Source organism: Pogoniulus pusillus, chromosome 27, assembly GCF_015220805.1.
Source record: "Pogoniulus pusillus isolate bPogPus1 chromosome 27, bPogPus1.pri, whole genome shotgun sequence".
NCBI classification, from domain to species: domain Eukaryota; kingdom Metazoa; phylum Chordata; class Aves; order Piciformes; family Lybiidae; genus Pogoniulus; species Pogoniulus pusillus.
The window spans coordinates 8,337,155-8,362,469 of NC_087290.1; the positions used below are offsets into that span (position 1 = coordinate 8,337,155).

A 25,315-nucleotide genomic window follows, 5' to 3' on the forward strand; every position below is an offset into this window, starting at 1 on the left:
GCGGCACTCGACATGGCGGCCGCGCGGGCTGCCCCCGGGCTGCGTGCGGGCGCGGCGCTGACCTTCCCAAGATGGCTGCCGCAGTGGGTCGCCGCCGGGACGCTGCGCCACGCTCAGGCGGGGCCGCTCGGCGCGGGGCGCTGTGGGAGCGAGGCGGTGTCGGCAGCGGCTGTGGGGCGGGCGGTGCCGCGGCACCATGGGGAACTGCCACACGGTGGGGCCCAACGAGGCGCTGGTGGTGTCAGGTACGGCCCGAGCCAGGCAGTGGCTTGGAGGGAGCGTCGGGGATCACGTCACGACGGGTCTGGAACGGTCCGGGACCTTGGGGGGTGGTGTGTGTCTTGCGATGGCTGTAGGGAAGCCGTAGTGCACCCTGTCAGAGGGTGACCCTGAGGGAATTACTGGGGTGTCTCTGTAATAAGGTCTGCTAGGAGGAGGAGGTCCTGGATGTGAAGGAGCTTCCAGGGTTTTCAGGGATCACCGTCGTGGGAATCTGCTGTTGGACGGGGAATGTCCCTGTGCTGAGGAGCCGTTGGTACACAGAGGGGACCCTGCGATTGGAAAGTGGAACTGGGTGGTACTTTGGGGAATGTCTCTGCCATGAAGGGGCTCTGGGACACTCGAGAGGGTACCTGCTGTGGGGAGACCCTGGGAAATGTGGAGCCCTTCCTGGGAGAGAGTGTGGGATCTGAGGAGCGTGTCTGGGGATGCCTGGTGCAGGATGCCCTGTGATTTGGGGGAGGATCTCCCGAGGGAGCACTGGGATCGGGGGAAGCTCTTCCTTGAGGCAGCACTGAGGGGTCCTTGTTATGAGGTGACCTTGCAGCATTGTTTGAGGGGTGTCCTGTGTGGGTAGGAGGTGAGGTACTGGGAGGTGTCCCTGTCAAGCAGATGACCTGGGGTGGGAGCAGCCATCTGCTCGCTGGGGCTCTGGGGTGGGATCCCTGCAGCGCAACAGAGAGCGATGGGCGAGGTAGCTGTGCCAGTGGCACGCCCCAGCGCTGGTGTTTTCGGGTGATGTCAGGCAGTGTCACTATGAAGGCTGTTAGGTTCTGGTCCACTGCCAACAGCCTTAGGCTTGGATTACCAAGAAGCCATCCTGTTCCTGAGAGGGGCAAATTGGGGAAGGGGAGCTGGTTGTGAGTAATGTGGTAAGACTGAGGGCAGCTCAAGGCTTGTCCCTGGGGTGTCCTTATCTATCCTGCTGATGCGTTGTTAACTAGCACCTGGCTTCTCAGTGGTGCTGACACTGGGTGCAGTTGATGCCCACCAGTTTTCAGGTGAGCTGGTTGCTTTAGGGTTGAGTAAACCCGCAGTGAAATCCCCTGTAGCTGATTCAACCTGTAGCTGCTCCAAGACTGCTGAAGCTCCAGGCTGCACTTTGGCAAAGACCAGGCTGCATGCAGACAGGACTTAATTACCATTATGTGATGTAACAACTTGCTTTAAGGGCTGGAAGCTCTGCTTGTGTGACAGGCTGGGGCCATATACAAGGTAATAACCAAGCTACATAGAGATGTTTATCACTTCATGTGCCCTCAAATCACATTACATCCTTTCAGTAAATACTGGACTAGTTTGGTGGCAAGCACCATGGTGCTCAGACCTAAATTTACCTGGGAGAAAATGCCAAGGATATGCTATGATTGCAGCCCTGCTGTGCATGTAAAACTGCATTGTTATGGTTTTGGAACCAAAGCCTCCAGCGGGCCTCAGCGCTTGTTTATGGCTGGTCTGTTATCAGTTCATCTCTCTTGGATAACAGACCTATTACAGGAATCACTGAGGAGATGCCAGAAGCATGCTGCAATTTTGGAAACAAATCTGTGCGCTGTGGCAGCAGCTTTAAGGAGTTACAAACCACACCCACGAGCTGCCTGGAGCAGTGTTTCTTGCAGTTTTCCTGGACTTCTGCAGCTCTCTGCAGTTGTCAGATGGAATCCAGAGCTGATGCTGTGCTCCCTTCTCTCAAAATCAGTGTCAGCTGGTGAAATGCCACGTCCAGGCAGGAGGAATCAGGAAGCCATACTTCAGGTCTGCCAGGATGCCCTTCAGTCTTAAAAGCGTAATCTCACTTCTGTTCAGCCCAGAAGTTTACAAAGCATAGCTTGCAGGATGAGCCAGGAGGAATTTGTGGTGTCTGTTTGCAGATCCAAGCTTTACACATTCCCACATCTGGAAGCAGCAAGCCAAGGATGCTTCATGATGTACAGCTGTGTTCTGCAGTGCAAATCATGCCAGGCTGTGTGGATCAGAGCAGGATTTGGTGTTGCCACCAGATGTGGGTTTTCCCTACTGGTGCCCAGCGTGGTCTGCAAACACTCCTGAGAGTGTCGTGTCTCTTGAGAGCACCCTCTGTGAGCTTCAGGGACAGCCCAAGAGGTTATGGGAGCTCTGCAGTGCTCCACTATGCTGATGTGCAGAGTAAATGCCAGGGCATTAGAAGGAGGTGGTATCTAACTACAAGCAGTTGTAGTTCCAGGAACTTGAGCCATATCTCTCCGGGAAGAAGCTGAGAGGACTCTGGGGGCTAGCATCTGTTTGTGTGATACTGGTTTGGCTATAGGGAGGGAGGATGAAGGGAAGAATAAACCAACAGCAGACAATATGAAAAGCAGGGTTTTGGCTTGCAGTCTTGAATTGTCATGCCATGGTTGGCTTAAAGACTTCACTTTGTGGAATGGCTCCTCCAAATTATGAAGCTAGTTGAAAATGTTCTGTATTGTAAATTTAGCCTGTGCCTCTTAAAGGAAGTTACATGCCACTCCTGTCTCGTGGGGTCGTTCTCAGGAGTGGTGTTCCTTCTTTTCACTTTCTTGTGAGAAACTTGCATTCCTTCAGTGCTCAAGGAGCAGCTGGCTGTGCCTTGGGAACGTCTGTGTGTGCAGGAGCTTTGTAGCCTTATTTGGGAAGCTGCTTCCCAGGCATGGGTCAGCATTCTCACTGGCACTTGTGTCCTTCCCTTGTTGAGCAACACCAATCTCCTTCTCAGAAACTGCATTCATTTGGCCAACCTGTCTGTGAAATGTAGAGCCTAGGTGTCGTAAGAATGCTCACAAAATGCTACAGAGGCAGTGAAGGTCCTGCTGGAGTGTGGGGTTAACTTTGCTGGAGAGTAGTGGTGCTGGGAGCCTCTTGCTGAAGTTGGGTGCAAGCTCTGAGGAGGCTTTGGCAGTTGCCTGACCCATCACTGAGTCCTCCCCAGATGCAGTTGCTAAGGTCTTCTAGGAGATACACAAAGTACCTGTTGGTTCTGATATCCCAACGTTCTCAACAGCTGAGTAAGCTGTCTTGGATGTGATGCTGGTTTTTGGTTGCAGTCTGTGTGCAGCTTTTGTGGCTAAGGATGGATTTGCTAGTTCTGAAATACAAGGCCAAGATCCTTCTGCAGAATCTCATAATAAGGAGAATGATTTCTAACAGCTGTGTTTGTCTTGGGGGTTCCTGTATGCAAACTGTTGCCTGCATTTCCACAGCTGAAACCTTTTCCTTCTGGATGGCAGCAGGCAGCAGTGGCCCAGATGATTTTCAAGATGAGGACCTGGAGATAGGTGACAGGGGAAGGTTTGGCACATCCCACTGTGTTTCTAAGTCAGAGCAAACTGCTGTTTCAACAGAAGTTCAGTGTGTGAAAAGGAAAAAAAAAATCAGAGGAGTTGCAGCCCAATCAACCTGTCTTTGTTGTTAGGAGAACATGGATCCAAATCTGTCACTTGTAAATGTCTAGAAGAAAACAGCTGCAGGTGTTAGCTGAGTGGGAGCTGTGCCCAGCTGATCTGACCTCCCTCTCTGGTGGGGGTGAAGGGAGGTGGCAGTATTACACACTTTGCCTTTACTAAGGCTTGTTAGACTCTTACAGGTTTCTCAGTAGTCCAACCCACCTTCTCAGACTTCAGTGCATCACTCTGTGGGGCTCCTTGGTCTCTGTCAAAGCAGAAGATGACCTGGAAATTAATTCCAATTTGATGTAAACATTTCCTGCTGCACCCCAGCAGCCAGGGGTGGTTAACTCTTCTGGAGCAGCTCTAAACTCTCCTGTCTTGTCACTGCATCCTTTTTATTTCTACAGGGCAACTTGTCATCTGCTTTTATTGTATTTCTCTAAATGTTGAATGCTTAAAATAAAAGCTTCTTGAAGCTCCATAAGCGCTTCCTGCAAGAGGCCTACAGTGCAAAGAGGAACTGGATTCTCAGATGCTATAAAATTAATATGAAACTGCATGGAGAACCATTGCCAGGGAGCTTGACAGTGGCTCACTGTTCAGCTGAAAGGATTTATCAAGTAAGTTCCTTGTCTTGGCTCAGATAATGGAACCGAAAATGTGCTTATTGAATTTGCAGACAGTACTGAGCTGGGAATGGATTTGAGAGCTTTGAAGAGCCAGCTTAGAATCAAAACGAGCTTGACAGATTGACAAATGGTCTGAAAGAAATATGATGCAGTTCAGTAAGGAGAAATGCAGAGAGCTCCACTTAAGTGAGAGCAGTCAATTGCATGGAAGTAGAATGGGAGGAGATGGTTCAGTTTGTGTCCATGGTGAGCAACAAGAGCCTAGAACCTAAAGCACATGGTGGGGCTGGTTCCATCAGAGTCATTCCTCCACTTCTAGTTACAGGTCACTGTGAGCTGTCTCACACAATTGCAGTTCCTCAGCCTCAGAAGCAATGTGACTTTTTGGAAGGAGTGGGCAGCCTCACCGTTGTCTGCACTCATGCCTCTGGAGTCAGTTCAGAACTGTTCCTCCTGGGCTGAGGCTGAGGTATTGACCTCTAGCACCAGGCAAGCTGTGCAGAAAACTTCTGGTGACACTGATTGTCATCTGCCAGGTTTCGTGAGTGCTTCTGCAGGGTTAGGTTCTTCCTTTTGGTTAGCCAAAAGTCTCTCACAGTAATGGTTTCGTGCTGCTTGGTGGTTGCTCTCCAGAGTGCAGCATCACAGCTTGTATCAAATCTGTAGCATGAGGTTGACAGTCACTCACCACTTGCACGAAAGGCAACTTATGCAGCTCCTCTGTGGTGTTACCCTCTTGGGATAGTTCTTCAGCTTTATGCAGCTGGGTGAGGCTCAAGGTTTTCCTTGCTAAGTGCTTGGTAAATCTCCAAGACTTGCAAAGTTACACTTCAGAAAGCATAGCAGGAGAAAGGTGGACAGAATAGCCTCAGGGTTTTCCTTTTGGATTCCAAGAGGAGTTTTGGGGTAGCATCTCTGGAGTTTTGTTGTGTAACTTCACTGCAGTTTGTCTTTGGATCTCTGGTTACAGGATGAGTGAAACTAAATGTGTGTTTTTAAAACTTGCTCTGTAACACTGATAGCATAAACCAAGAGATTTTGGTGTTGATTACATCCAGAACAAGCTAGTCAGCATAATCTGCTTTCATCTTCTGTGGTGACCATCAGAGGATTTTATGGATTCAGCTCAGAGCCTTGCATCATTTTCAATTAATTTCTGTTAACCTCATGCCATTTCTGCATGTGGACAAAGCCTAATTTATATGCACAGCAGGGCCTAGGAACCAGACACCGATTTTAGTCTAGACCTTGTGTTGTGACATATTTTCTTTATATATGCCTTTGCCTTCTCCTCTACTCTCCATCATGTCTTTTGTCAGTAACTGGTTTCAATTACCACTTCTTTCCTCGTCTGTCTGCAGTCACTGGCGAGCACCCCATGACACTTCCCAGCACAGAGCTGCTTCTCAAAGCCAGCCTGTGTCCAACTGGACCAAGCTGTTTATTTCCAGCATGGGTCCTCTTAGGTGGGGAGACTGCAGCACCAGATCTCCCCTGAAGCAAGGCAAGAAGATGGCAGCTCTGTGCAGGTGAAGGCAGCGGCATCAGCTGTGTTCTTGCCTTCAGCCCCCACTGGTCTTTGTGCAGGGTTATAGCAGCAACCTGTTTACCATGACCTGATTTCTGAGTGCTCGCTGCTTCCTGCCACAGTACACAGCTCCACTTACCCAGCTTCTTCATGACCTCAGATAGTCCCAGCTTTCATTTTTTGAGCCCTGTGTGCTGCTATCTGTTCGGGCCTCTGCTCTTTCTTGTGTGCTGTCCATCAGGGCAGCGACTTCCTGCATCTGCTGAGAGCTCCATTTATCTACAGACTCCCAAACGATTAATCTCACTTCATTAAAAAAGCAACCCAAAACACACTCCCCAAAGAGATGACGTGCTTTCTCCTGGCTCTGGGAATTCTTGCTTGAATGTGGGACCCCCTTGTTTGGGAGGAGGCCAAACTGGATGGAAGCTTCCTGGCTATGAATCCTCCATTTGTGGCTTGCCTGGCCCCTACACTGCCCTGGAAGAGGCACGGTGCATGTTTGTGGAAGCGACAGCCAAGTGGCTGTGAGACCCAGGCTGCCGGAACAGTGGGCGTATTATAGCTGGAAGAGGCAATTTCCCTGCCAAATCTCATTGTGCAAGAGGGTTTATTCTTTAGTCTTGCAAAGATTTCGCTTTGTGGGTTCCTTTTTCACTTGTTCTCTGAGACTTGAGAAAGAGGCTGCTGGGCTGCAACGGAAAACGAGGGCTCAGCTCCTCTGACTTGTGTTACCAGGATGGAGCTTTGCTGCGCTCAGACGTCCAGCTTGCATGAAAGCAACCAGCTGGCACCCTGCTCCTCTTTAATGTGCCAGTTTGCTGTTTTCCCTTGTGCTTTGAACACTTTCTGACACATAATCTAGCTTAGTCAACTGTGCTGTGCAGCAACGCGTGGCACTGGGAGGCAGACATGAAGCTTGCTTTGGGTGTGACAGCAAATAAGGTGTTTCCTTGCATTGCCTGCTGAAGAACCACCTGTGTGGAGGAGCATGGTCTTGTAACCACTGTGGGGTTAGGTGTAGAGTTTTCTCAGGACACCAGTATGAAACAATCACCGGAGGTTTGGTAAAGACCACACAGACCCTATGAAAGAAAATACCTTTCCATGTGGAGCTGCTTCTCCCAGCTGCCAGGAACACCCTCCCTTCCTGTTCTTGGAAAACAAGGGCCTAGCAAAAAGGCTGAGCTAACCAGGCTGACGTCCCCCAAGAAACATTAAAAGGCCTTGTGGTTTGATGTGCTGCAGGATGTTGTATCATCAGCTCCTCTAACTCCCTGCCTGGCTGAAATCACTTCCCGGCTGCAGGAGGGAGCTATCCAGAGGCTATCTCAGAGGTGGCAGGAGAATGTTCCTCTAGGCTATGGAGCACAAGAAACGTGAGAAAGCATCTAAATACATGTCCCATTTGTGTTTGTCTCCTGCTGAAATCAGAGGGTGAAGAACTGTGAGTGAGGCCAGTCTGCTGGTTTAGCAACCATTGCATGGGAGTCTGTGAAGCAGAAGACATCTTTAGCTGATAGCAGAAGATGACCAAACACTTGGGGACGGGCAGGAAGAGGAGGATGGAGAGGACAGAGGCCTCTCCTGTGGTCCAGAGGGTCCTGCCAGCACTCTTGCCTGGATGCATGCTGCCTTTTTGACCTATTACAGCTAACCTGCTAATCAGTGTCTCCTGGAAAGGGCTTCTTCAGTGGCTGCCTTCACAGTTCTTCTCTCCCCCTGCCCAATGCAATGTGCCCACAGCACCACAGCCACACTGTTCTCCCTGCTCTTTCTCTGCCCTGCCTCTCTCTTGCCTGCATAGATACACCTTGCAGGGCTGAAACTGTCTCTTGCACTTGCCTTGCTGAGGCCCTAGGGCACTGCTGTAATAACTGTGATTCTAGATAACAGGAGAGGGGGACTGCTGGCATAATCAGTCTAAGACCAGGGTCCAGGCCAGGGAGCTGCAGAGCTCTTCCTTTGCCAGGCTTGAAGCCAAGGGCTGGGTGCTCTCTTGAAAGGTAGCAGGTGTTTTATTGCTTGAATCACTGATGTGAAAATCCAGACAGCATCTTCTCACTCTCTACAACTGAAAGGAGGCCAGAGTGAGGTGAGGGCTGGTCTTTTCTCTCAAGAACAAGTGACAGGATGACAGGAAGCAGTCTCAAGTTGGGGCAGGAGAGGTTTAGGCTGGACATTAAGAAAAAAGGCTTCCTTGCAAAGGTTGTTCAGGTCAGTGGTGGAGTCCTCTTTCCTGAAGAGATTTAAAACCCATATAGATGTGATGCTGAGGGGCATAGTGGTGACCTGGTGATGCTGGGTTAGTGGTTGGCCTTGATGATCTTCAAGGTCTCTTCTATCCAAAACAACTCCTTGATTCCGAGATCCTATGTGTGATCCCCTCCCTCTCTGTGCTTTCTGCTGTGCTGCAGGTGGCTGCTGTGGCTCGGATGTGAAGCAGTATGTGTATGGAGGCTGGGCCTGGGCTTGGTGGTGCATTACTGACACCCAAAGGTAAGGAGACTCTCATTATTGATGCTTTTGGAGTAGGAGTTAGGCAAAACTATCCCACTAGGGCTGTCAGCAGTATCTTTAGGAACGTGGGGTTGGGCGTTGCATATATAACCACGGATGAGCATCAGCTCAGGCCCAGCTCCTGGTCCCTGCAGGGAAGGTGCTGTGTGTGTGCAGCACAGCACGCAGCTGGGAGGAGCTGTGAGTGCCCTGTGTAGCTCCCTGAAGCCTGGGGAATGTAGCATCACTTACAACCACACTGCTACTGGCTATCTTCTGCTTTGATTGGCAGGGGTGGATGTTGTCCGGGGCCCTGCAGGAGCTAAACTCATCATTGCAGGCTTGCCTGGCAGGAAATAATGATGTGGAAAGCATAGTCGCAGGACAGTGAAGTTGTGTGCTGGCTGTGTGGGGACAGCTGGGTACTACAGTGCAAAAGACAGAGAAATCCCTTGATTTCAGCTGAAGGACTTTTGAAGTGGCCTCCTTGTCCATGCCTCTCCTCAAACCCAAAACAATTGGATTTTTAAAATTGATTTCCTTCTTGGTTGTTTTTTGTTTACACTAACCCTAGCAAGCTGAGGAAAGACTCTAGCTGATGTTTCTTTCTCTGCTGAAGAAGGCAAGAGCCCTGCTCTCCTCCTCTACTGCCTCTGCAGTGCTCCACAGCTACCAGGCTCTCACCGAGCTACTGGGCACTGGGCTGAGGGTGGTTCATCCATGAGTTCACAAGAGCAGCCAAGTTCTGCGCAGCATGGCCCAGCTCTCACCCAGTAACAAACACGTCTGTGGCATGCAGTGGGACAGTGCCCCCTCCTGCTTTCCGAGTCTCTAAAGATACTCTGACCGCTGTCACCTTGGGAGCAGACTGTTCCTGGGCAAAACCATGGGATTTTCTTTCTCTCCCTTTCCTGGCTTGTTGCTTCTTACCGAGCTGGTCTCAGAATTAACATGCTGTGATGGTGCTGCTGTCCCACTAATGGAGCTCTTTGTCTTTAGGATCTCTGGGAATGTTCTCTCCTAACACCTCCCTCATGCTCACCAGTGCAGGTTTCCTCCATCTGTGTTAAAAAAAAAAACTAGAGAAAAGGGATGAAGACATGACTTTTGGGTTTTGGGTTTTTGCACTGAGTGATGGCCAGAGGTTGTAGTTAACCCTTACTGCCTGATCTTGCATCTCTCTTCCCTGTTCATGTGCTGCCACCAGCAAAGTGAGCATGCTGCTGCCCTAGCTCTGCCAATGACACACTGCCATAGCTGTTCTTCACCTAGGTGTCAGGCAGCTTCCGAGGGGTCCTGTCTGCTGCTGGCAACTTACTGACGTCAGCCTTCAGGTACTCATCCAGGTGGCTGACACTCAGGATTGCTATGAGAGCCTTCTGTGGAGCTCTGGCTGCATGAAGAGGGCTCAGCTAACACCCACGGCTCTGGCCCAGGCTCTCTAGGAGTGCTTGCAGGAGCAGGCAGGGGATGGGAGCTTATGGGCTCCTTGCTTAAGAACTGCCTTTGATCCAGCCAAGCTTCACTCCCAAATTTTTATGAAGCATCTTACTGGGAGAAGAAGTGGTTTCTGCTTCTCCTCCTGTGTGAGAAGCCCAGAGAACAGCTCAGGACCTTGACCTGCTGTGTGGAGGAGAGAACAGATGTATCCAGAAGGCTGACTTATTAAGTTAAGGACTCATCCAGGGCTAGGAGCTGCTTGCCAGGAATGAGCTGTCATATGATAGAGGTCTGTGCATTATTTAGCAAAGGAGACTCCTGACAGGAATGCCAGCACCCAAACAAATCTTTCACTTTAAAATCAACACCCTCCACTCATGCCATGGGATATGGGGCTTAACTCTCCTCTTGAGATCAGAGCCTTTCCCAAATACCATAAGCTGTGCCACAGATGGAGCCTGCTTCATTAACATGAAGAGTGAGGCAGATTTCCTCCTCTGAAATTAGGACATCTTTTCTGGAACTGCCAGTGCTGAAAGCGAGAGAGACAGGAGCAATTGTGTCTCTGTCAGCGGCATCCCGCCAGGTAGCACTAACCTGGGAACAAAAGAACAGTTAGAACTGGCAGGGTGCTGGGCTCTTACCCTGCCACAACCTTGAGGACTGGGGAAAAAATAAGGAAAAAAAATCCCTTGTCCCCGTTTGAGGGTCAGAATTAAAAGTGGTGAGAGAGGCAGTTTGGTCTCACATGCCTCTGAGGGAACCAAATGGTGGTATTCAACTTCTCAGGACAACTCTTGGAAGTGCCTTCTCCCTTCAGTGCCTTAGCCAGGAGTGGTGAGCCAGGTCCCTGCATTTTCATTTTTCTGTCCCTTCTTAAATGTTGTCACAGAAACATGTCATTTATTACAAAAAAGGAAAATTTTGTGTGTGAAGATTACTCCACCAGAGAATTTTAGCTGACTCCAGGATGGCAGTCCAGGTAGGATACATGATTGTTTCATCTGTGGAGACTTAGAGGCCTGCAGTCACTAAAATGAGCAGCTGGGTGTTGTCAACTCCTCCCCGTGACTGGGGAAGCTGCTCAGGCCCTGCGTTACAGGCTGTGGGAGAAAGGCAAACAGAGCAGGGAAGAGCTGAAACCCGAAAGTCTTGTCTGTCCTTTGCATTGAGTGTCTTACTCTCTGGTAACTGCTTTGTGTATTTGCTGTCCTACCCTTATTCCTTGCTACTCAGACTGTCTTTGGAGGTTATGACCATCCTCTGTCGCTGTGAGAATATTGAGACGTCGGAGGGGGTCCCACTGTACGTAACAGGGGTTGCACAGGTAATAATCCACCAGCTTCCTAACACCGTGTCTGACTGCTTATCCCTCTGTTTTGAGGAGCAGCAGCAACAGCAGCAGCAGCAGCAGGATAACATTAAAACCAATGGTTTTCTAATGGGACAACTGATACTTCAATACTCTCCTCTTCCTCCCCTTCTCCGGTGCTTGCCCTGGGGTGCACTCCTCAGTTTGTAGGTAATGCAGACAGGTGCATACTTGGCAAATTCCAAATTCAGCATTGCTGTACTGGCTCCTCTGATAACGCTGCAGACATTTGCTCCAGCTGTAACCCTTTTCTCAACAGCACCGTTTCCCATCTGTGTTTGGTGGAGAGCAGAAAGGCAGCTGCTTCTGTGTGGAGCCCCAAACAGGGTTCTGTATGGGATTTGGGTGGATGGGAAGACAGGTTTTTGTCATTCCAAAAGGAAATTGCAGCTGCACTTGGCTCTGCAGTTTTGGATCTGGGCTTACAGCCCTTCTTCCTCCTCGTGGAGACAGTGCCTATCTTGGATGTTGTCATATTCAAAAGCACAGCATGGAGACCTTGGATGAGTTGCAACGTGCAGGACTAGTGTTTATGCTGTGAGCAGTTACGAACTGGTGTATCAGTCATTACCAAACATCCCTGTGACTTGCCAGCAGAGAAGCAGCACAGTATTGCAATTAAATTCCAAGTATAGATTAGGTCTCCAGAAGACTAAAATCCTGCACTAGCTGATTAAAGCTTTGAACACACGGCAGAAAATGCCTGTGCGCGTCCTGGGCAGTGGGATCAGTTCTATCAGCTGCCAGTTTGCATGCCAGTTTAATTAGGACAGTGGCCAAGGCAGGCATGAACTTGCAGAGATATGTTTTGGCCTTTCCAGCCAGCCCTGAAGCTACTCAGCATGAATGCACAGCCCAGCCCCTTTGTGCTTCAGATGTTTGACCTAATGTTCACTAACACAAGCTCTCTCCTGCCCTGTGGCAGCCTGTCCTGACTCCCAACGCCTTCCCGGCATGTCCCAGCTGACACAAGAGCCAGGTTTTACTTCCTGAAGCAGAATCCACCACAGCCAAGAATATCTCTTGTTTTACCAAATTGTGACCTTCAGATTGCCAGGCTTGGCCAAAATACCTTCAGCCCACCTTGTACAACAATGAGAGCTCTGGAGCTGCAGGATCTGTTGCTGGGTGCCTGGTGTTATACAGGTTTGGCCTTTAGGAGCTGGAGACTCGCTTCTAGCAGCCTTTGAGTCACAGGACCCAAAGGAAAAAGAGAGGGAGAGATGAACTAGATCGGGAAGTAGGTCTGTGTTAATGATGGGCAAAGTCAGGGCTACTTCTTGCAGCATTGGTACCAGGTTTTGCCAAGTTGTGGAGGTGGCAGCACAGGGCAGGTAGGAGCATCCCGGGTCCATGCTGTGCTTTTTAACGGGTGACAGCAGCCAGCAAGAGCACTCCTACAGTGCAGCACAGCAAGCTTCTGACAGAGGACCTCTTGGGGTCCTCAAGCTGCCAGCTCCTGGCCACCTAGCCCAGCAGAAGGGAAAGGGTCATGGTATCATTTCCAGTCTGTCTCTCAGCCTTTCTCTGCTGATAAATTGCCTTTAAGCATCATCTGAAAACCTCTTTCTTGGCCGGAGTGATTTGTCTGTCTCCGGTCACAGATGCAGTTGCTCAGCTGCATTCTGTACCTGTCTTACATTACCTGTGATGAGTGCCCCAGGCAGCCCGAGGGCAGGAGGTGCAAAGGGAAGAGCTGAGTTTGTCTTACCTGGAAATGTGCAAATATTTTACGTTTTTTGGCAGGATTTCCCTAGAGATAATGACGTTACAGCCCAGGTGTGAGGACGTAGAGACGGCGGAGGGGGTAGCTTTAACTGTCACAGGTGTGGCACAGGTACAGTAACTCCAAAACATCATTTCAGGAATGCATGTCTCTAACTTACATCTGGTGTTCCCCCTTAAGAGGTTGCTGTTGTCCAGGAACAGAAGCCAACTGCTCTGAGATAAAGTCTTGTACAAACCCATGCTCTCCTCCTTGGTTCACGCTACAGCATGTCCTGTGTCATGGAGGGGGTTGTGACCTCTCCTCTCCAAAATCATTCCTCTTTTCCCGATGTTTCATTTGTCCACGTGGCAAATGAGGTGTGTGTGGGTGACTTGCTTGGTTTGTGAAACAGTGATGTATTGTGAGCTGTGTTGGACCCTGTGGGCCTGAGCCTTTCACTCCTGAGATGGTATCAAGCATGATGTTGCTGTGGATTGCTATTGTTATTAGCATGTGGACCTCGTAATTCTTCACGGTGAGTTAAAGTTTAAAGGAGGAACTTAGTCCCTTCAGGCACTAATATTTATGTGTAGAATTTCTCTCTTGAATCAAAATTGATTCACTCAAGCCCTCTTCATTCATGAAAACCATCTTTTGCTGATTGTGACTTCAGCACCTGGATTTCTTAGGTTCTGAGGTCTGCTGTCCTGATACAGTTTGTCCTTTTGACCAGGTCTGGCCTTGGGGAAGGTGGTGGAAGAAAATTCTGTCAGCTTTTGACAGCATTTGACTGCTTGACTAGGCAGCTGAATACTTTACTTGAAAATTACTCCTGACAGCACATTCTGGGTGTATAAAACCAAGAGAGTGGTTCTCAGTGCACTCAAAGCTGTGGTCACCATGTGTCCAAGGCATGTCCAGGTCTGTTGTTGCAGGAGAGATGACTGCCATGCTCCGTGCAGTGAGCAGTGGAGCCCAGGGGAGCTGCTGAATGATGCAGTGATGTGAACAAAATCCCACACGTGTCAAAAGACTCCCCCAGGGAAGAGCACCATAGCTGATGCAGCTCTTTTAAGACCAAGTGCTTGACAGATTTCATCCAGTGTGTTCCAGAGCAGCAGATTCCTCCCTGGATTGATTGGTTTGCTCTGAACTGACGTTGCAGAGGAGCTGCATGCTGGGTCTGTGCATAAGTGAGGACAGGAGCTTAGCCAGAAGCGGTTTCTGGGCTGTGTACGTGTTGGAAGGGCTGGACATAGCAATGCCTCACCAGCAGATAATCCATTGCCTTGCTGCTGTTGGGGCTGGAAGCAGGGCTATGGGCACCAACAGCTTCTTGGACTCATCCTGACTCTCGTGGTGTGAACCAGAATCCTTGTCTTCAGGTTTTCAGCTCTTACATCCATTTGGCTGCTAATATGTGCCATAACCACAGTGGTCTTTGCTTGGTTGGCAGAATGAACACACCTGTGTCTCCCCACACACATATTTCATACATCCATAAACCTTTCCTTTGGAAAAGGTATTTTTGTGAAGCTCCCTTTCTAACAGTTTTGAGACAACCTTTCTTTGCCTGCAAAATAGGCTGGACTGGGTGGTGTGTGGTGGCAGAAGCCTGGGATCACCAAGGTGCCTTGATTTAAAGATGAAGCTCCCAGTTTACCTCACTCATGTCATCCTCTCTTCTCACTGTTCTTTTTTTCCCACTGTCTATTAATGTAAAAGGTTTAGGATTGTGAGAAGTGAGGAATTTCCATGCAGAAAGCAGGCTTCAGGCAATTGGTGATGTGAGTGGCCAAGGCTACCTGCAGAACTTTTAAGGCAAACGTTCTAAGGGCTTGTGTGGAAAAAAAAAGAGAAGGAAGAAAACAAAGAAATGATAACTGGAGAGACACTTTTTAAAATGTTTGCTGTAAACCAGAAGTGCTCGAGGTGCATGAGGATAAAGTTCTTATTTTTGAAGAGGATTGTAATGAGTAATCCCCAGTAGCCTGCTTCCAGTGCTGGCTTGGTGCTTGGGGTGCTGCTGCCTTCGGCCATGCTGGACTCTGACTCCTTCACTACAACTTTCCTGAGCCTCAGGCTAATTGAATTGTCCTTGCTTACCCCTAACTTGGATTTCAGCTGTCTGTAGCTGGGTGCAGCACTATTGATGCCCCAAATGGGATGCTTTTGTGGTGGCTCTCTGATTTCCTGCCAGCTAAACTTTCTTTCTGATGCTGATGACATCTGATGAAGCACCAAGTGTGGCAGTGCCCTGTCTGAAACACTGGGAACCAGCTTAGTGGCCTTCCCGTATCTGAAGGGGGGCTACAAAAAAGCTGGGGGGGGACTTTTTATGATATCAGGTAGTGACAGGACTAGGGGGAATGGAGCAAAGCTGGAGGTGGGTACGTTCAGACTGGACATGAGGAGGAAGTTCTTCCCCATGAGTGTGGTGAGAGCCTGGAATGGGAAGCCCAGGGAGGTGGTTGGGGCCCCATCCCTGGAGGTGTTTCATGACACCGGAGTCCCTGCCCAGCCCAGCTGTCTCCACGAGAGGGTGCTGTGGGACCTGCTTAGCTCCCGGAGGTCCCAGCAGAAGCGTGTGGCTGCTGTGACCCTGCTTCCTTCTCTGGCGCTGCCAAACAGAGGTCCATGTGCCCAGGCTTTGCTGGAGCTCTCAGTTGGACCTGGTCACCAGGAGCTGTCACTTTGGTGGGTTGTAGGTTCTCCTCTCTGTCCTATAGAGACCTCCATGAGCACACATCTCCACTGCCTAACATACCCCATTAGGGGGTTTTAACCTTTTTTGCCCTTAAAAAGCAGCCCTGTGACCATCTTAAGGCTGTCTTAAGGCCCTGCCTCCTCTGGATATGGGGATGCTTAAACATCTGGCCCTGACTGTGGGAGGTGAAAGAGGCATGGGGACACCTCTACCCCACCTCTGGGGATTGTTACCAGACTGCTTGAAGCAGGACAGCTGAGTCCTGTCTGCAGCACGTTGGGATCACCACAGTGGGTGGCTGGGAGCTCCCAGCCACAAGCAGGACAAACCATTGTGGTATAGCCATCTCATTTCCTCTCCTCTCATCTGTCCCAGTGAATGGACCCCTCTGTTCTCAAGCTGCTTCTTGGGCATTTCAGACCTTTCCTTGTTCTCTGCTTTTCCTATATAATAAAAATTAATTCTAATGAAGGAGGAGGAAGAGACAGGTAACAAAATGACTTTTTGGCCAAGGGTAGTAATAAAAATCCCTCTCCTCCAAGTTTGATGTTGTTGGAGTGGCTGAGCTGGTAGTTCAGAGCTGCTTGGTGGTTTTCATTATGTGGCATATGGAGGGCCAGGGCCTGTCTCCAGGTCACCCAGCAGCTGCTGTAGCAGGATCACTGGCTGCAGGGGGTGCTTGGAGAGGTGTCTGCCCTGGATGCTGGCCCTGCTGTGTATGCCTGCAGCAGGGCTCTCCCCAGCAGCAGTGAGCAGGGGCTTGATGGCTGGTCTGGTGGCCTGGTTCAGTGTGGTGGCAGCTCAGTATGATCCTTTGAAGCATCGGTAGCATGAGGGCCTGGCAGCCTGGTGGTGCTACTTCTGCTGCTGCTGCTGCTGCTGGTGCTGCTGTTGGGTGCCTGTCCCTCGTTGAACAGGCCCCTTCAGTCCCTTTGGCTTTGTCTTCTGTCTCCAGGTGAAGATAATGACCGAGAAGGAGCTCCTGGCTGTGGCCTGTGAGCAGTTCTTGGGGAAGAACGTGCAGGATGTGAAGAACGTGGTCCTTCAGACACTGGAGGGGCATCTGCGCTCCATCCTAGGTGCGGAGGGGCTCATGCTCTTGGAGGCATCTTGAGTAGCTTTCTCCCTTCTCTGCTGACTTGTCCCAGCGGTGTTGCTGCCATTGTGGTAGACACAGTAGGTCCTTCCTCTGCTGATTGCAGAGGTAGCATTTTAGATTGTTCTCCCATACAGCAGCTTCTGCTGTGCTGCTGGGTGTTGAGTGAGTTTTCAGGGCCTGCAGTAAGAGATGTCTGAGTCCCCATGGGTTACAGGTGTGGCAGTTGAACTTGTGGGACTGAGATGTTCTGCACTGCAGGGTCTGGGCAGAGGATTATGCCCTCGTGCCCAGACCTGAAGAGATCAAAGACAATAGGGATGTTGTAGAGCTTAGGCTCACACCATTGTGTGTTATCTCTCCATATAAAGTGCTTTGCCTTCCTCCCCTCTGCAGGTACCCTGACAGTGGAGCAGATCTACCAGGACAGGGACCAGTTTGCCAAGCTGGTGCGGGAGGTGGCAGCTCCCGATGTGGGTCGCATGGGTATCGAGATCCTGAGCTTCACCATCAAGGTACACCCAGACGGAGGGCACTGTGCCGTGGGGCACCCGGCAGCACTGTAGGAGGATCAGAGCAGAGCCTTCCTGGCCTTGGCTCCTCCACTGCAGCTGCTGGGAGGCTGTGGCTGACAGCCGGCCCCAGCCCCCCGGGAGTTGCCATGACAGCCGCCGCAGCATGTCCTGTCTCCAGGCAGCTGGCGCGGAGCTGCCTCTGCTCACAGGGCTGTGCAGAGCTCCTTGATAACCCAGCTGCAGGCGGGAAGATGTCCGCAGGGCCCACCTCTGCCTGCCTCCCTCGGCCTCTCCTGCCTCTCTTTGGCAGCACGCTGGCATGGCTACTCCCGACCCTGACCTAGCCACACAAGTGGTTGCTTTGAGCTTCAGTGGGAAGGAAGTAAAATGGAGTCACCGGACTGAAGTGGTTGTGACTTCTCCTCCCCTCTCCAGGATGTCTATGACAAAGTGGATTACTTGAGCTCCCTGGGGAAGACTCAGACTGCAGCTGTCCGAAGGGATGCAGACATTGGTGTGGCAGAAGCTGAGCGAGATGCTGGCATTCGGGTGAGTCCGGAGATGTGCTGAGCTTCCCTGGTTTGCTCCAGCTGCGCACCCTGAAGCTCTGCCCTCTGTTTCTTCCTGCAGGAGGCAGAGTGCAAGAAAGAAATGTTGGATGTCAAGTTCATGGCAGATACCAAAATAGCAGATTCCAGACGTGCTTTTGAGTTGCAGAAAGCTGCCTTCACTGAAGAGGTCAACATTAAGGTGAGAGGTACCTGAAAGCCCAGCCCTGTTCCCTGGCCACCTCATGATGGTGTTGGGAGTTCAGGAACTTGCCAGCTTCCTCCTCATGCATGTTAGTATAGCTGAAAGTGGAGAACCCAGGTTTCTGTGTCACAGTACCAGCATCCTGGAGCAGATTCCTCCCCTGTTTGCAACAGCTGATTGGGACTAGGAGGAGAGGAAGGGGTGGGGAACCTGGTGCTGTTTGAATTCAAGTGCTGTTGGGAGAACACACAGGGAAGGACAACAAGTGCAGCTTGGATGACTGGGATGTTACACCTGGGTAGCGGTTTGAGCTGTGGCTGATTTGGGGGCTTGCCAAGGGTCTGTATGTTTGCACACAGGACATCCTGGCTAAGACCCCTCTTCTGGTCTCTCCTGCGTGCAGACTGCTGAGGCCCAGCTGGCCTACGAGCTCCAGAGCGCCCGTGAGCAGCAGAAGATCCGCCAGGAGGAGATCGAAATCGAGGTGGTGCAGCGCAAGAAGCAGATCGACGTAGAAGAGAAAGAGATCCTGCGGATGGAGAAGGAGCTGATAGCCACTGTGAAGCGCCCGGCCGAGGCCGAAGCCTACCGCATCCAGCAGATTGCCGAGGGCGAGAAGTGAGTGAGCGCATCACCGGGGCCAGTCCTGAGTCCTGCTGCCCGCGGGGCTGTGCTGAGGTGGGAGCAGAGTGCAGCGAGTCCTGTGCTGAGGCCCAGCTTGTGGGCTCTCTGCAGGGTAGGCCGGCAGAGGGAGGAAAGCAGAGCTGAGTCCACTGCGCGGGCCTGAGCTGCTGCAGGGCTGGGTTTCCTGTTCCAGGGTGAAGCAAGTCCTGATTGCTCAGGCAGAGGCAGAAAAGATCCGCAAGATCGGAGAAGCAGAGGCGTTTGTGATTGAGGCCATTGGGATGGCAGAGGCTGAGAGGATGAAGCTGAAAGCTGAAGCTCTCCAGGAGTATGGAGAAGCTGCCAAGCTGGCTCTAATGTTGGATGCACTTCCTGAGGTGAGAAGCAGCTTTCCCTGCTCTGGGCAAGTGGTGAGGAGTTCCCAGGCTGGGCCAGGCCCAGGCCTTCTGGGAGTACACCAAAGCACACATGTGGTGTGTGAGGGACTTTGCCCAGCAGCTTGGTGAGCAGTTCCTTGGCACTGCTCATCCCACGTTCTTTCCCTGCTTTCCCAGATCGCTGCCAAAGTGTCTGCTCCCCTCTCCAAAGTGGATGAGATTGTTATTCTCAGTGGAGAGAGCAGCAAAACAACATCTGAGCTGAACCGACTGCTGGCAGAGATCCCTGCCTCTGTGCGTGCCATCACTGGTGTGGATCTCACAAAGGTAAGCTTGGCACAAGCAGATGGCAATTCCTGTGTCTCTTAGGGCACAGGAGCTTAATGAAACCTTTCAGCCTCCTAGCGAGCCTTCCCTTCCCCAGCCCTGCCCAGCGGCTGAGCACAGGCAGCTCTCTGCCTCCCTGTAACAGCTTCTCTCCTCCCCTCCTACAGATCCCCCTGATCCAGAAAGCCACTGGGGCCGAGGCATGAAGTTGGCCGACCCAAAGCTAGTGAAGATCACTCCCTGTTATGCACTCAGACATCAACTGCCTTCAACACGTGGGAAGTCCTTTTGTATCAAAGACAATTGAAGTTTCATTTTTAAGCTCTGGTGCCTTATTTTGTAGGGCCAGAAAGGTGCATGTCCAGTCAGCTGCTCTTTTTTTTTTTTAATTGCAAAGGGTGGGAGGGGATTTATGTTGTAATTAACTTTATCTTGGGTCAGGGTTTGGATCTGATCCCCAGTTAAGACTGGCAGCTGCCTGGTGTTTGTAATGCTGGTGCCTTGCTGTTCTCTGTCCTCGGGTGGGTGCCCAGAGCTTGGAGCAGAGGCTCGGCAGGACAGGGAGCATGGAGTGTGGAGCTGTAGGAAGAGAACAGCCAGGACACACCTTCTGTGGGCTCCCTGCCTGCCTGCAGCCGCCCTTCTGGGCACTGCCCAAGCCCTCTGCCTCTGCCCACAAGCTGTTTCTGTGGCCAGCTTTCCCTGTCCCAGTGTCTTGCCTGCAGGGCCCCTGCACTGCTCACAGTCCTGCCCAAACTGGGCTTCCTAGAGGTGGCAGTCACCTCCCTTTGGTGACAATCAGGCACTGCCAGTGGGTGCTTCCCATTGCATGCTGCATTCCCTTGGGGAAGTTTCCTCCTAGGGTCTGAAGTCAGGGAGACCTCAAGGGAGGCTGTTAGTGGAGGGAGGCAACTCAGCCCTGGTCTGAGCCAGGCCTGGTGAGGTCCCACTGCCAGGGATGCCAAAGTAGCACTGTGCCAAAGCCACTCTATCCTCCGAGAAGGCAAAACCACTGAGGTTTCTGTCCCTGAGTGCCCTGGTACATCTTGGCCCACACAGCTACTAAAGCCATGGGTCAGAGGGACCAGGTTGGGTGCTGTGGTGGGGACAGGCTCTTGCAGACCCGTGGCCTGTACAGCTGTCTGGGGACCATTCCTCTCGGGGCTGGTGCAATGGCTGTCAGTGCTGACTAGGGGATACCCCAGCAGGCAGTGCAGAACCTGCTACCTCACTCTGTCTCCCTTATGGCCAGTGGGTTTGCTGCCTTTAGTGACAATGTGAAAGAGTTTGTCCCCTGTGCGTGTCTGGTACTCCCCACAGCTGCCACCGGGTCCCTGCACTGGCATGTGCCCCTTCCCCACCTCTCTCCACTCCCGTGCTCAGTGTGGCTGCAGCATCTAAACCCATATTCAAAGTCAGCCTGGCCTGCTAAGGGGTGGTGACCTGTGCAGGCACTGTGGATTGGTGGGGGTCCCTCCAATGACTCCTTCACCCACAGCTTGGTGCCACCCCTGCCATTGCAGGGATGCAGAGATCCAGGACCCCTTCCTGATAGCGTCCCAGATACCAGCCAGTCCTTTTGCCAGTAGTGACCTGTTGTGGAATGGGGGTGCTATGGCTCCGCTGGCACCCCATGCCCCCCTCCCTGCAGCCAGGGTGAGGAGGAGCAGCATTATCAGCCCCCAGCTTGTGCTCATGCCACGGGGCCGCCGGCGCAGATCTGGTGCTTGCTGGCAGGCGTGCCGGGCCAGGCGTCCTATCTGCATGTGCGGCTGCATGCCTGTGTGCCCCGGCCCCGCTGCCGGCCCCGCTGCTGTATGATAATAAAGCCTTGTCACCTCGCACCTGGCCTCTTGTCTTGTGCCTGCTGCACCCATCTCCTCTGCTGGGGCAAGTGCCAGAGCTGGTGCTTGACCAGCTGTGGCGTGGGCTCGCTGGAGGCTGCTGGCCCTGGAATGGGCAGGTATTCCCAGTGGGATGGGAGAACAAGGAGTGTATGGAAGTGATGTCCTGGATCACATTGCTCCTGCAAAGTTCCTGGGAGCTTGTGGTCTCCCCATAGTCACCATGTCCCTGTGAGCTCCTTGCCCCGTCCCTAGGGCTGCTCCTGGATGGCTGTCGATACAGGGAGAGCCTTGTCCTGCTCCAGTGCAGGTGAGCAGGGAGCCAGGAGCCACCAAGGGTGGCAGGTGAGATCCAGCTGCATCACCCATGTTAACCCAGGGGCTGTTGACTGTGGGGATACCCAGACCAGTGGCACCCCAGGCTTTGGAGCAGGACTGATGCGGGCCAAAGGCTCTGTCCCAGCAACTGGGCTGGTGGCAGCAGGTCACGCTACTGTCATCTCCCCCTGCTCTGCTGCTGGCTGTGCCCTTGCCCTGCCACTGGAGCCTTGTGCCAGCCCTGTGATGGGATGTACAGAGGGGCACTGGCAGTACCTGTCCTTACAGTCAGCCTGCAATGGAGTTCAGGTGGGGAGCTTCACTGCACTGCCCGCAGAGCTGATTCCCTTGCTCTCAAGACCCTTTGTCTCCCCCCTGGGCATGGGCAGGACAAAGGCCCTGTTCCATGCACCTTACAGTAGGGTGGCCCTGCAGATAGGCTGGATGGCAGCAGCTTGGCAGCCCCCAGAAGGTCCTTGTCTGTGGCCAGACACTGCCCTACAGGAGCACAGCTGGCCAGAGGGCTGCAGCACACATAGGTCCCCTGTGGCACCTCCCATGGTCCCCACAACAGCACTGCTGCCAAGCTAGGGGACACTCAGGTCCACTCTTCCACAAGGGGTGCAAGGCCACAGGCTAGGGCTGCCTTTGGGTGCTGTGGGTGCCCAGAAGGCAACAAGGCTGAGATGGGGATAATCCCATGGGGTCCACCTGGGGCTTGCAGGGCGACTCTTTGGAACACTTTACTCATCTCCCTGCTTTAGGTGCAGAGTTGCCTGTACCACGGTTTAGGGCCCACTGCAGGCTCCCACAGGACAACTCTGGGTCACAGAAGGGGCTAAAGAGGTGATGGCTCCTTGCAGCCTCCAAGTCCTGGCATACTTATGACTTTGTGTCACCTCTTGCCAGGTTCTGGCCAGACTGAGGGGAGTGTGGGTGATGTTGCCCCTGTTCCTGTTACCCAGAGGTGACAGTGAGTTTTGGGACACCTCACATAGCAGGGCAGGGTCTCGAATAGCTGGGCACTGCTGCTTATCAAGGTCCCCATGCAGATGGTCCTGGCAGGGGATTATCACCTCTGTGCAGGCAACTTCCAGGAACATTGCCTTGTCCTGGCACAAACAACAGGGCACGATGGCAGGGATCATTGCAAGATGTGGCCCTGTAGGGACAAACAGGACTGGGGACACATATGACTAGAGTCATGCAGGTGCCAGGGCCTGCAGCCATTTGGGGACATGTGGCCAGGGGACAAGTATGACCCTGGGGTCATCCTCAATGAAGTGACATGGCCCTCTTGGGAACACATCGGGGTTGTCATTTGGGGACAATCATTTGGAGGATATATCACCCCAGGGGACACAAGAGCACGGAAGGGGTACACACAGGCAGGGGACACTTGCTCCCTGCAGGCTGAGTGGTACATCTCTTTTGAGGAGAGCACACTGTTAGGGGACACACTTCCAGGAGACATGTCCCTCAGGATACCATACGTGGCCAGATGACCCAGCACTTTGGAGACCACCCACTCCAGAGTGACACAGGCTGCCTAAGCCCCCACACATGTACCTCATCTAGGGGTGCCTGCCCATGCAGGGTGAACTCCTTCACGCTCATGTTCCCACCACCTCAGGTCTCATCCCCATGCATCTGCTGTTCTGTCATGTCCAAAGCTCTTGTCCAGCAACTGAAAACCAGTTTGTGGTGGGTAGCTTCCAGTTTGGGGTCCCATCACCTAAGGGGAGGAACCACACTGGTGACCACAGGGGTCAAAGCAAGAGGATGACGGGGGCTTGTTGGAGGTGGCCTCCTGCAAACCTCCTGTGCCCAGGCTGGGGGGAGCTGCTTGGGGCTGTGCCCTGCCTGGGAGAGAAGGGGTTAAGGGGCCTGGTCCAGCTGTGCCGTGCGGCTGGGAGATATGCAGATGAGGCAGAGCAGGTTTTATAAGGCGGGTGTAGAGCTAGCACCCCTTAAAGCCCCAGTGCCACCCCCACAGGTAGGTGCCACCTCTTGGGGAGCTGCTGGCCTGATCTGGGCTGGTGGCATTGGGAGTGACAGATATAGGGTAGGGGGAATGTTGGGTTCAGGGCACTGTTGGGAGCTTCTGCTCTGATCCAAGGTGGGGGGAGATAAGGAGAGGTTAGGGGGGTGTCGAAGTGGGGAGGCTATTAGGAGCCTTCATCTCACTTTGGGGCAGTGGAACTGAGGGGACCAAGATGGGGTAGGGGTATACTGAGGTCGGAAGGCTATGGTGAGCCACTATCCTACTCGGTGTAAGGGGACTTGGGGTACAAGGTGGCAGTAAGGCGGGTATTGGGGTGGGAAATCTAACAAGAGCCTCTGTCCTGCTCCCATGTGCTGGCACTGGGGGGGATAAGAGGGGACAGGAGGGGTGCTGATGTAGGGAGGTCTTCAGGAACCTTCGTTCTGCTCTGGGGTGGTGTGAGCAGAGAGGCTGGGACGGGTTAAGTGGGATGGTGGAGTGGGAAGGGAACAGCCCTGGTGCTGTGCTCCTTAACTGTGCTCTCCCACCATGCAGGTGCTGCTCTCTGGTCAGCCCTCAGCCCGCTGCCCCGGGCAGGATATCATCGTATACTGTAAGTTGGCTATGAGACACTACAGTATAGATGATGTACTCCCCGGGAGGCACCCCCACCGCCCGGAGCCGTGACTGCGACGTGGGACCACAGCGTGGGCACAGAGGGCTTGGGGAGGCACGCAGGACTGGGGGGTGTTTGGGATGGGGAGCCTGGGGGGTCACAGGGCATCCCAAGACGTGGGAACAGCAGGTACAACCAGAGACCCACGGCCGGCGGGGAAACCGTTACCATTACTGAGTTTAGTAATGGTAACGGTTCTGCCGACGGCCGGGCATGCGGCACGGCACGGCACGGCACGGCACGGCACGGCACGGCACGGCACGGCACGGCACGGCACGGCACGGCACGGCGTGGACACAGTAATGCAGCCCAGTCGTTGGGCACAGGCCAATAAAGGAGGTCAAGGCACTGTGGCTCCATCTCTTTTTCCTCACTGCATCTCAAGAGGGCTCCAGTCCAGTGGTGGGGCTGGGTCACTGGGTAAATACGGGGGGGCACAGGGGGGTGCGCTGGGGTGCGGGGTGGGACAGAGAACATTGGAATGTAGAGGAACATCGGGTGCAGGTATGGCAGGGGGAGCAAGAGGCACTGGAATGCTTGGATAGTACTGCAGGGGGCACTGGGGAGAACTGTGAGGCGCCAGTGCATGTTGCAAGGGAGCCGGAGAGGCTTAGGGAGCACTGGAGTGCGAGGGGCGCTGAGGAGAGCTGGGATGCACTACAGGGGAAGCACAGGGTTACACTGCAGAGGGCAGCTGGGAACAGTGGGGCTCGCTGGGGAGCACAGAGAAGTAGGTGAACACACTGGGTGTGCTGTGGGGGCATTGGGCATCCTGAGACGGACTAAGGAGTGTTGTAGAGAGCATTGGGAAGGCTGGTCTGTGCGGTGGGGGCACTGGGAGCTTCAGACTCCGCGGCAGGATTGCTCGGGGTCCTGGTCACAAGATCACAGGATGTTAGGGGTTGGAAGGGACCCAAGGAGATCCTGGAGTCCAACTCCCCTGCCAGAGGAGGACAGCATGAACACGGATCACAGAGGAACACATGCAGACAGGCCCTGAAAGCCTCCACAGCAGGCGCACGGGTCTGCATTCCGGCGGCACTACTCGCTCTGCTCTAAGAGCAATGGCCTTACGCTGCGAGTCCGCCAGGGGGCGCTACCGGCGCTGCGCCCCCGCCCAGCGCCTCCTCCACATCGCGGCCCTCCTCCTCCCCACAGTCCCCTGCGACGGAAGGCGGCGCTCTGCTCTCCCCTCTCCGCTCTATGCTCCCCTCCTTCGTGCCCGTGAGGCTGGGTGCTGCCCTCGCTCCCAGCCT

At 53.0% G+C, this 25,315-nt stretch overlaps 1 protein-coding gene across 6 annotated transcripts; it reads left to right on the plus strand.

Moving 5' to 3' along the window:
• Nucleotides 1-140: 140 nt before the first annotated feature.
• On the plus strand, nucleotides 141-21,081 carry FLOT2 (flotillin 2). Of its 6 annotated transcripts, XM_064166061.1 has the most exons (12): nucleotides 141-245; nucleotides 8,237-8,318; nucleotides 10,995-11,063; nucleotides 12,877-12,967; nucleotides 16,501-16,624; nucleotides 17,038-17,156; nucleotides 17,592-17,705; nucleotides 17,787-17,906; nucleotides 18,313-18,527; nucleotides 18,727-18,910; nucleotides 19,088-19,237; nucleotides 19,405-21,081. In XM_064166061.1, exons 1-12 carry the CDS (start codon nucleotides 197-199, stop codon nucleotides 19,441-19,443), a joined length of 1,356 nt encoding a protein of 451 aa, XP_064022131.1. In that variant the 5' UTR covers nucleotides 141-196; the 3' UTR covers nucleotides 19,444-21,081. The 6 variants fall into 6 exon arrangements, with proteins under 6 accessions (XP_064022131.1, XP_064022126.1, XP_064022125.1 ...); XM_064166056.1 differs by lacking the exon at nucleotides 12,877-12,967 and having other exon boundaries at nucleotides 10,995-11,085; XM_064166055.1 differs by lacking the exon at nucleotides 10,995-11,063.
• Nucleotides 21,082-25,315: the final 4,234 nt, after the last annotated feature.

Bases quoted from the DNA above. Each gene is read 5' to 3' on its own strand.
- FLOT2 (XM_064166061.1), top strand. From the start codon at position 197: ATGGGGAACTGCCACACGGTGGGGCCCAACGAGGCGCTGGTGGTGTCA. The intron at 246-8,236 runs GTACGGCCCGAG...GCTGTGCTGCAG, and splicing joins CGAGGCGCTGGTGGTGTCAG to GTGGCTGCTGTGGCTCGGAT. The intron at 18,528-18,726 runs GTGAGTGAGCGC...TTCCTGTTCCAG, and splicing joins CAGATTGCCGAGGGCGAGAA to GGTGAAGCAAGTCCTGATTG.